At 40.6% G+C, this 11,260-nt stretch overlaps 1 protein-coding gene across 2 annotated transcripts; it reads right to left on the reverse strand.

Annotated features, from left to right (window-relative positions):
• Positions 1–106: 106 nt before the first annotated feature.
• os9 (OS9 endoplasmic reticulum lectin) lies at positions 107–10,937 on the reverse strand. Of its 2 annotated transcripts, XM_063910404.1 has the most exons (15): positions 10,736–10,937; positions 10,159–10,341; positions 8,170–8,233; positions 8,015–8,091; positions 5,603–5,701; positions 5,107–5,308; positions 4,679–4,834; positions 4,421–4,533; positions 3,525–3,585; positions 3,304–3,386; positions 3,018–3,224; positions 2,696–2,897; positions 2,115–2,282; positions 1,487–1,596; positions 107–1,295 (listed from the first exon to the last, which is right to left on the reverse strand). In XM_063910404.1, exons 1-15 carry the CDS (start codon positions 10,901–10,903, stop codon positions 1,158–1,160), a joined length of 2,031 nt encoding a protein of 676 aa, XP_063766474.1. In that variant the 5' UTR covers positions 10,904–10,937; the 3' UTR covers positions 107–1,157. The 2 variants fall into 2 exon arrangements, with proteins under 2 accessions (XP_063766474.1, XP_063766475.1); XM_063910405.1 differs by lacking the exon at positions 2,115–2,282.
• Between the last annotated feature and the right edge of the window lie 323 nt (positions 10,938–11,260).

Below are 11,260 nucleotides of genomic sequence, written 5' to 3' on the forward strand. Positions count from 1 at the left end.
TGATGGCTTTCCTACGGATCAAATTCCTTATTTGTGAGTTTGATACAGTTTCTATTGACTTAGTTACATAATGAAATGAAAGTTTATAAAGGAGATTGCACAGTCACACATTTGAACACATTTACTCGGATCACTCAAGCCCCACTTAATTTGAGTTAATTTGCAACAAATAAAATATCATCAAAAGATCTATTCACGCAATAATTATGTACATGTTGAGTTACAAGTTATCACAATTATTCACAAATTATACAAAGTCAGCCCTTAAGTACACATTTGAAGGTTCCTTAGAAAAGTTTTGTGTGGATTCATTATTTTTGGTAAGCTGAAACTGATTGAAATTGTTTTCCTTTGCTAAATTAAATTCTCATCCAAAAATGAAAGTACACACTTGAAAGATCTGACATTCCTACACTGCTTTTCGAGTTGTTCTTCTGAATACCTTCAACAGCCCAGGACAAATCCAAAGAAACATTATGGAACCTTGTTCTAGGGATATGAAGTGCCACAGCACTGTACAGACACTTGTTATCTACAGTTGTGTTTAATCTAATCCCCCAAATGCAGCAACTGAAAGTAGGAATTTAACTGTGAACACATTTTTCCCTTTTTTCATATCCAGACACAATCAGCCAACACTGAAAAGTACAACCTTTGCATACACTCCTCCAGTTTGTTGAGGCATGCACAAATCCTCCCACCTGTGTCCATTAAAGTTAAGGACTTCTTCGTCAATAGCATCTTCAAAAACAAATGCAAATTATAATTCAGCTTTGTACAATGTGCTGTTGATAACTTCAGAATTAAATGTTAATATTCAGTAAAAATGAACTGAAATATAAAATAAAAAAGTGTACTGTACATCGCCATCTATCAAAACTGAATCCCGTCAAAAAGGGGAAAATGCATTACTTCATTCAGCTGCACAGCTAAGATGTTGCAGTTTTATCGTGCAACATTAAAATAGTGCCTACAACAGAACACATTGCCTATTCAAGACAAAAGGACCGGTTTTCTGAATGTGCAAATAGGTGAGTTGACATTATCCACCAGGTTTAATAGCAGTAATTGAATCCTTTGGGCGGTTGCACTTCAGAGTCCCCCTCCCTGTAGTTCTCCACAAGAGTTCACCTTCACAAAAGGTGCACTGAATGATCTCATACATCCACGTCGTCTGAGTCAGTGGTGGTGGATGACTGGGATTCCTCCTGGGACTCTCCCCACACAAATCTATAGTTGTTCTCCAACTCCTGCTGCCTCTTCTGCTCTTTGTAAACTTCTTCTGTGCCTCCAGTCTGCAAGATGGGTGGAAAACATGTTTTTAAAAACAACCACAGCCCTACGGGATGAATGTTGAAAATGATTGCTATACTTAGCTTACTCTACACCACATAACTTCTGGTAAACACAGCATTTCAGAGCACAATTCACTAAAATAAGGTTTCAAATAAAAACCAAAAAAAGGAGCTATCACTTCTTGAATTACCAAGAGATTTATGAGGAGCTCCCTGAAGGACTTTGTATCTTCTTCAGTAAGCCACTGATCACCTGCGTCCTCTGCATTTTTTCGTGTCAAGATCTTCACCTCGATTTTACCTAAAAGGAAAAAAACAGGGTGAAAGGCAGGCTTTCCAATCAAACAGACTTACTTATAAGTGGCTCAAATTTGTAAAAACAACCAGAAATAATAATGAAGAATGGCACAAACCCAACAGTGGATGAAAAAAACGGACACAGATGGACCCAACTTTTTATCTCCCTTTGACTCTAACATAAACTTCAGCTACCGGATGTCAGACATTATTTCCCCGCTACTAAGATCTTTAATGTTGCTGTTCTTAGTTCTTAAATTAGGAGCCCCTGGTGTAGTGTTCACACCTTATCATGATCATCAATAAAAGCATGTGTTTGCTGACAGCATGGAAAATGAAGGGCACCTTTCAGATGTTAAGCATATTTAAACAGCTTAACTGTGTTCAAACATAGATCTGGCGGTTGTATGTTGTTGTTGTTGTTATAAACAACAGAGGAGAAATACAGAAATGCTATGTGCTCAAGGTAACAGATGGAAGAGAGAAAAGGCCATGAGTGTTTCGGGCACTCCCCCCTCATACCTTCTGCCTTCAGTCCTGCTTTCTCTAGCTGTTCTTTAACCACGTCCTTTATGTGCTGCCACTGCGGGTCTCCTTCGCCCATCTCCTGAACTTTGACCTCCCCATCTGGGCTGCTGCCTGTCTTATACTTAGTAATTTTGATCTTAACATGGTCGTCATCCGCTTGGTCTGGGGTGACGAGACAGAAAGAGGGACAAACAACACAGTTCACCTCAAAATCCCATCAGCAGGGCCACAGGATGGAGGAGGTAAGAGCCAAGTTATATATCATATAATGTAATGTCATAGATTTATATTTCAGTTATCGTTTTTCAATTTGGATGCAATCAATCATTGAAATCACCCACATATACAGTACATCAATGGCAGCAGAGAAAAGACCACTAACTTACCCAAAGAGTTGGAAATAATAATCTTAAAACATCAATTCTCTGTGAATCAAACTAACTCCATGTTCGCTTCTATTATATGATGGAAGATGTCACAACAAACAATTATAGCACATGTGAATGAAACATGAGGATGACGGAGGCTGACACAGTGTGTACAGATGTGAACCTAGAGGCAAGAGGCCAGGTTACCTGGCTGTTTTGGAGCCAGGCTTGGGCTTCCCCTGGTGGGGTCGCTGGCTCTTTGACCTCCAGCTGTTTGCTGCTCTGGATCCTGCACCTCTTTCTCCTCCAAATGGTCAAGTAACTTGTCCAGCGTTGTCTCCAGTGTCTGTGTAGCTTGAGTTCGATCAAATTCCCCTTTAAGACCTTCTGTCTCTAATTCCTGCTGAGCCTGCAACAACACAGGAGAGAGTCTTTCATGGCAGAGTATTGGTCATTTCATGGCAGCAGATCTGGCTTATAACATGTAAATCTTGGTGTTAACATCTCATATTGTCTCTAGCGAGAATACCTCATTTATGATGTTGTCAAACTCTTTCTCCATTTCCTCCTTTATCTCTTCAATCTTATCAGAGGGAACTGAGAGGTCTGCTATCTCATCCTCGAAGTCCTGTAGCAAGTGTTCATCCTCATCCTTCTCTTCCTCGCCCAGCTTCTCTGTCACCCTGCTGCTCTCTGCCGGATCCTCTCCTCGACTTTTGGCTTGATGTTGTGCTTTCTAAAAATAAAAAAATGTACCGTACATTTTAAACCCCAACGATCAGGTAAATAGTGTTGTTATCTTGTCAACTACTGACCTTCCTGTTACTCTCTTTGAGATGTTGGACAAATTTCATCAGGTCTGCTGGGTCAGTAATGATTTTAAAGTTGAATTTCTCCACTGAAAGTGATAGAAGTGAAGAGAGAAAAGTCAAACACTGAAGAACAACAACACACAGAAGAAATGTTTTCATTGGCCTTCCTTATGTTTATGTGTGTGTATAATAGAGAAGTGGAGACCTAAAATTTAAAAAAGTACCTTCATCACCCTCATCTATGACTTCATTGTCTGTAACTGAGTTATAGCCTTCATCTGCTGCCTGTGTGTAGAAAACAAATTAAATTGTGTTAGAGTTATGGAGTGGGGAGAGAAAGTGACAACACCCTCTAGGGTAGGGATTCCCAAAGCGTGGTGCCGGCAAGCTGCCACCAGGGGGTGCGCGAGATGAGACATGTAATGGTGGCCTGGTGTAAAAATATTACACAGTGTTGTTTTTTAAGTGGGATTTTTCCATAGGCTACAATAAAAAACAGGAACAATAAACATTTCCTTTGTAATCCCTTTTATTTTAAATCAAAAAACTATAATTTATTAGTTTTTGATAGAAACGTAGAAGAAGACAGCCGCTGTCTTCTTCTACGTTTCTATCAAAACCTTTCACTGTAGCCTAGGATATATGTGCGCCAACTCGTTTCATGCATTCTATATATCTATATGATTAACTGGCTGAAATCAGAGAAACTGTCAAGCGGAACGTCTCATGACAAAGTTATTTATATGGCGATAAAACAAAGCTTTTTTGCGTTTTTTTGGGGGGTGCGTCAACCCGGTTGGGACGTAGAAGGGGGTGCACCGCAAAAAAAGTTTGGGAACCACTGCTCTAGTGGTTGAGCTCAGGTTGAAGAAAAAAGGATCTTTACATTAAAAGATATCATGTCTGTCAACCACGACATCATTCATTGAAAATGCATCAACAATGTGTCAATTTTAAACATTTACTCCATTAAAATGAGATTTAATAATATCATAGGGATATTATCCATAGAAAGATAAGCAGTGTTTTGACATTGTGAACATGATAAGGGTAGCCCAGTCTTTAATTGAGCATCATTCATCAAAAAAGGACGACTGACTCTGAAGCTGTATTTCTATACCTTGTCCTGTTGGGAAGCTGTAGTTTTTGAACTCCCTGGTTTTGAAACTCCCTCCCAGAAGTCAGAATCTTCTCCCTCCTCCGACCCGGCGTCCTCAGATAAACCAGCAGCGTCTGTTTCAATGTAAAAGCACACACAAGGTTTACATTCGGCAAGACAGAAAGAAATGCAGAGCATATTTTTCTGTTGTTAATTGACATAATACTAAAAATACTTTTGATTGTATTTTGCCTCTTCTGTAAAAAAAAAAAAGCAAACCTTTCTTGTCTGACTGGTCCAGGTCGTCACTTGGTGCAGGTGATGTCTCCTCTGCTGTTACCTCCACTGCTCCATCGGCCCCTTCATTACCAGCTAACATCTCATCGAGACTCCTCAGCTCCTCTGAGATCTGCTCTACTTTACGCTTTGTGTCCGCTGGGAACAGACAGAAGGAAGGGGAAGTAGAAAGAGCAATCATGTCACACATTTTTCACTGTTTTAAAATGAGTCAGTTGATTTCATACATCAAACACCTATTTATCCACAAATGTCAATAGGCTGAAATCTTACTGCCTTTATATTTCTATCTCATATCAGCATCACACTTTTAAATCCTCTTTTCCCACATTATGTCCTGCTCCAACAGGACAGCACTTACAGCAAACTCGATATGCTGCGTCACTAGCCCTTCATTTTTGTCAACTCACAGACTTGAGCCTTGACGTAATCCATGTACTGCTGGGCACTCAGTGCTGGCTGGCACACGATGCCCTGGGGCTTGGCAGTGGATGGAGGCCGCAGGAACGGATGCTGGCAGGTACGACTTGTGTGAACCGTAAGAACATAGCGGCATGACTGAGGCTCGTCCACTCGGGCGATGTAGTCATTAGAGCCTTCCTCACACACAAACTGGAAAAAAGGAAGTAAAATTAGAGAGTTGTGTTATGGAGGATCACTTATTACAACATTAAGACTTTTTCTGAGAGTATTTTATGTTTTCCTTCTTCATAACATGTTCCCTTTAGTTTATACTATGTACTTAAATTAATTTATAAATATTCATCCACACTCATGTCATTGTCATATCAGCCTTATGCACACAACTTCAAATAAAGTAACACATAACAAATGCACACATAAACAAAGAAATACAGCCACACAGGATAAGTAGGATAAAATCTATCCTGGATTTAAATGTCTCACCCGGACTTCAGTCTCCCTGGGATTTCCATTTAGGTCACACTTTGAGCCATTTACATAGGACTGGCTGTGGTAGCGCTTCAGTCTGTGCTGTTTGGAGGCCTTGGAAATAAACAGAAAGGATCATGAAAAGTCAAACTGTGATGCTTCTGATGTTCTTGCACTTCCAATGACTCACAGAAAGTCATTTGGCGCTGTGTCGAGTGGCAGCCAGCAACAGTTGATCTCTCTCTTTCCGCACTTTTCTCTTATTTACTGTTTTTGTTTCAGTAAGTTGTTGTGCTAACCTTAGCCAACTATGTTTGGGAACTTTCCAGCACCTCCAACGACTACAGACCGGTGGCGCTGACGTCCCACCTGATGAAGTCCATGGAGAGGCTGGTACTGTCACTTCTTCAGCCCCTGGTCAGCTCATCGCTGGACCCTCTTCAGTTTGCCTACCAGCAGAAACTAGGAGTGGAGGACGCCATCATCGTCCTGCTCCACCGTGCCTGCGCCCATCTGGACAGACCGGGAAGCACTGTGAGAATCATGTTCTTTGACTTCTCCAGTACGTTCCAACACCATCCGGCCTGCTCTGCTGGGGAGTAAGCTGACGGTGATGCAGGTTGACCCTCCCCTGGTTTCCTGGATTACGGACTATTTGACAGGTCGACCACAGTATGTCAGACTGCAGGACTGTGTGTCTGACACTGGTCAGCAGCACAGGGACTCCACAGGGAACTGTTCTTTCCCCTTTTCTGTTCACCCTGTACACCTCAGACTTTCAGTTCCTCTCTGAGCCCTGCCACCTGCAGAAGTTTTCAGACGACTCTGCAATTGTTGGCTGTGTCAGCGAGGAGAAGGAGGAGGAGTACAAGGGCGTGGTGGACTCCTTCATCGAGTGGTGTGAGATTAACCATCTGCATCTCAATACCACCAAAACGGAAGAAATCTACCCCCACACCCATTTCCATCAACGGTGTGACTGTGGATGTTGAATAAACTGGACTGGGCCGAGAACACTGAGGCTGTTTACAAGAAGGGCCAGAGCCGACTCTATTTCCTGAGGAAGCTCCGGTCATTCAACGTATGTAACATCATGCTGAGGATGTTCTACCAGTCGGTGGTAGCCAGTGCCATCTTCTTCGGTGTCGTGTGCTGAGGCAGCAGACTGAGGGCAGCAGACGCCAACAAGATCAGCAGGATCATCAGGAAGGCTGGCTCCGTCCTGGGGGTCCAACTGGACTCTTTGTTGGTGGTGTCTGAGAGGAGGATGCTGAGTAAACTGCATAGTAACCTGGACAACAACGCTCACCCTCTCCACCAGGTGCTAACCTCGTACAGAAGAACCTTCAGCAACAGAATCATTCCCCCCGGTGTAAGACAGAACGCCAAAGTAAGTCCTTCCTTCCTGTGGCCATCAGACTGTTTAACTTATCTACCTCAGGTCAGAGGGACAGTGGAGACATTGTGTCCTGAGGCCAAAATGTCACTTTATCCAATTCCACTGTATCACTTTATTTAGTTTATATTCATTTTATTTTTATATATGCTGCACAATGCATATTGTTGTATCTTGTATATACTTACATATTAACTGTAATTTTATTGCTTTTACTTAGTTTATTTTATGTTAGTTTGATTTGACCTCTCACTTTGTATTACTTTCCCACTTTGTCCTGCAACTGTTGCACAGCAATTTCCCTCGGGATAAAGCTTCTTGAATCTTGAATACTGAAAGCTGTTAAATCACCAAACTCATTCTTTGAATAGCAGGCTTGGGTTGGACCTGCAGGAACTTACAAGCTCTTTGAATAACAAATCAGCAGCAGAAGATAACCATTCCTGAGACAAGCAAATGTAAGTAAATGCTATAGTGACGATGTCTTCTCCTCTGTAGCTGAAAGATGGAGGGTTATGTTCGCTGTGATGAATCAAATAAGTAGAGTATAACAAATTATGTGGGCCACTATGAGATATGACCATGTATTTTGTCGGAAAACAGAAACAAAAACCATGTCTTTCCTCCAAAACTAGTCAGGGAGTTATCCATTATACGATGGGAAAATGTTTACCTGAGAAAGTTGCATGTGGCAGTGTACAGTAACCTCCACCACATAGGGTTCAACTCGCATCATGTAGGGCTGTCCTTGACCTAAGAAATTCTTAGTCAACCAACAATACGATTGTTGATCAATTGATTAGTTTCCCCGCAAATAAAATCACACAAAAGCCCAACTTTAAACCTGTGTTCACCAGACATGTGCTTATACAGCTTTTGGGAAATAAATAATTCAGCACTGAATTCATAACTAACCCAAAATAATTTTAGTCCAAAAAGCTAAAGGCCAATTATTCCTGCATCTGCTATTTTTGTCTTTTGTAAACGAGCAATCAAATTAAAAAACAACAACAACATTAAGGCAACTTTACCTTTGCGGTTTCATTGCTCCAATCAAATTCAGATTCATAATGACCCAAGAAAAGAATGTCCCCTTTGATTTCTGTGTCTGAGGAGAGAAGAACAACATCTGTGAAGGAGATCCTTGTGAAAAACAGATTAACAAAACATCAAGGTAAGCTCTTACCTTCAAGGTGGTACTGTCTGATATGCTGACCGTGGCAGAACTCATATGTCCACCAGTCCTTCGTCTGCGGCAAAACAAAGACAGCAACATTTTAATTAACAGACATATTTTCTTTTTCATTTACTACTTTCAAAGTGTCATGTACAGTATAATTGACAATTCTATTTCAATGTTACATACACTTACAACTTGTACTGGTGTTCACAACAGACTTCTAAATGTGTTGACTCGTAAGCCCAAGTCCAACTTGATTGCTGATTAAAAACTATATGTCAGGATGGGTGAGGAGTATTAAACTAATGTGTCTGCGTTTGAGACACTAGTCCCTCAAAATGCAATGCGATGCAAGGGTAGTTTTATTTCTAACATAAATTTATTTGCCTCGGGTGTACTGTGGAGTGGGTAAGACTGTTTTTATTGGCAGGCTAGCAGAAACCGTTGACTTGCGCTAGCCTAGCACCAGCGAACTCTGCAACTAGAAAGACTGGATGAAACGTGTTAAAAGGTCTCCACTGATAAATAGCACACTGGTTAACTTGGAAATGAGGTCCTATGTCCACAATTCTGAACTACCCCTTTAAGGAAAGTATGTTATTGTATCTTGTTTTTTTATAGCCTCATTAGTTTTGGAACAAGGACTGTAGGTTCTCTAAAGTCACACTAGACAACCAGGTTTCTTAACAAGAAACAGACTTAAATTCCAGTGCTCAATACCCATGGGTAAAGGATTCAGTGACGCCCTTCCCACGAACTGAACAAAGTTGTGCAATCTTCATTTTCCGTTTTGTTCCTACAGCATGATCTCTATGAACCTTAAATTAACCAGCCAAAACATTAAACCAGCACAAGACAAACTTACTTGTGTAGCTGATCAACTTCATTGTGTCAAAGGTGCGATACAGTGAGGAAGAGGAATGCGGTTGTCCTGGCAAAACCACATTAATGAATATTACATAGTTTTAGGGGCTGTTTTCAGACTTTGTATCCAGGTATATCAGGATTGTGTAAACAGGAAATCCAATTGTGACTGGTTGATGTCAACAACAATGTTATTATCCAGAGGAAACTACACTAAAGTGATGTATGTTCTGCCATAAACTTGGATATAAGGACTGTGTTTTCTCAATCTTGATTTGATTATTGACTGGAAAACCCAGTTGGAATTGTATGGAATGTTCAATGTATTTTCCTTGTATTTTTAACTCCGTGCTGAAAGGTGAAAGGAGGTTGTGATAAAAAGGTTTCCCTGCTGTTTTCAGCTTATTTTAGTAGAATGTTGAGTTTTATGTGCTCAGTATGTATGGGTTGGTAGTTTCATTTCTGCCTGTATCCATAGCCTGTTTTAAAAGTCAAAATATTATCTTTTTTATTTATTTTTATTTGCAGAATTCCATTTACAGACTTGATAAAAACAAATCTACCTTTTTGTGCTGTGTGCTTCTTTGTTCTTGCAGCAAGTTGTGAATGGATGTGCACAATGTCCACATCTTTACACCAGGGCAGCAACGTTTGTTTATTTACAATAAATCTGCTTTTTTTTTTTTTATTAATTAATTGTGTGTTGTTTATAAAATCGGTCAGAATTTTTTTTTTAAATCTCCATACCAACTAATCTCCAACCGGTTACATGTTTTCAAAAATATTGGTGATCATTTTTCTGTAGAACTGCTAATCAAATAGTTGACAAATCGTTGAAGGTCTTATACAGACAAATTAGCTTTCACACTGCAGTGAATGTAAATAAGACACACAATTTACATCATCAACTACTGATTGAGTGATCAGAATAATGTGCTTTGTGAAAGTGATTTGGCTCAATCGCACATCCATTACTTCCTTAATAAGCCAATATAAATAATAGTGAAAGTCAGTGTCTTACAGTTTGCATCAAAGACAGCTGTATCTCGGATGGATACAAGTTTGAATTAGTTTCTAAACAGCATATGCATTTGATTATTGGATCCCCCAGATAAACAGTAGAGAAATTACCTTCACCAGACACTGGGCAGTATGCATTGGACTGAGTAGTTCAGGGATGTCAGGCCCAGTGTACCCCTGTGAATCCGGCTCAGAGGCGGAGTCCTGGTGAAACCGGACGGCCTGGGCTGGAAGTCGGCACTCATACAGCTGCTTGTACTTACTCGACACCATCATCACCTCCTCTGCCTTGGTCTGAAGGAGAAACACTGTCAGCTGCAGCTTATTCAAGTGTGACAATGACATACATTTGCACCTGATCTTATCAGCTACCTTGTTTTGTGACTGTCTTCGTGGTTAGTCTTTCATAATGTAAAGAAGTTGAAACTAGCTGAGTGGAAGTTAGGGATGTTGTGTTGTGACAGCTGTCAACAATGGTTGCTGCGTAGCTCTCATATAAATACCTTCAGAATTTACGTTTTCTCCTACATTTAATTTGTACAATTTAAATACGTTTACTCAACTAGCTAACACACAGGTTATCCAATACTCGCACCAGTAACATTAAAGGAAGATAATTACCGATCGCTAACCTATTTTTAGCTAGCAAGCTAACGGAGAGTTACCTTCCCCAAATACCCTCACTCACCTGCCCCAACATGACGGGATCGGGAAGAATTTGGATCCCATATTTCATCTCATTCAGCTCTTCTAAATTCAAGAAGGCTGGGACACAGAGGGGAGAAATCAACAAGAAAACATACAATATTTTTAGCCACCGTACCAAGGAAGCAGCCATGATGGACTCTATCATCATACCCCCATTAGTCTGACAGAAACTAAACGCTGAATGCCTGACATGGTAGCTACTGATTGGTCGATGTGAGAGGTGCTGCTCTGCAATTGGATAGTTTGCGTGTCAGTCAATAGTTGACTATCAAGGGGTGAGCTTAGTTACAACACCGGTACAGAGTGAATAGGCGGTGCCTCTACATTTGTGTCACAAAAATCACTACAAACCTTCTTCTTTTCATAATATAAACACACACATTGGTACAGTCTAGACACCATTAGGTATCCATTGGGCTAATGACGCATCACAAGCCAATTTGGACAACTATTATGCGGATTATTTTCCTATAGTAACAACATTTTACTGTCTTTGTGTCTAATA

This window comes from Eleginops maclovinus, chromosome 20, assembly GCF_036324505.1.
Source record: "Eleginops maclovinus isolate JMC-PN-2008 ecotype Puerto Natales chromosome 20, JC_Emac_rtc_rv5, whole genome shotgun sequence".
Classification (NCBI taxonomy): Eukaryota; Metazoa; Chordata; class Actinopteri; order Perciformes; family Eleginopidae; genus Eleginops; species Eleginops maclovinus.

What these genes read in the sequence shown, in the direction of transcription:
- os9 (XM_063910404.1), bottom strand. Translation starts at nt 10,903, where the DNA reads ATGATGATAGAGTCCATCATGGCTGCTTCCTTGGTACGGTGGCTAAAA. An exon ending in CAGACAGTACCACCTTGAAG is followed by an intron (nt 8,092 to 8,169) that starts GTAAGAGCTTAC and finishes TTCTCTCCTCAG; the next exon opens with ACACAGAAATCAAAGGGGAC. An exon ending in TTACGTCAAGGCTCAAGTCT is followed by an intron (nt 4,835 to 5,106) that starts GTGAGTTGACAA and finishes GTCTGTTCCCAG; the next exon opens with CGGACACAAAGCGTAAAGTA.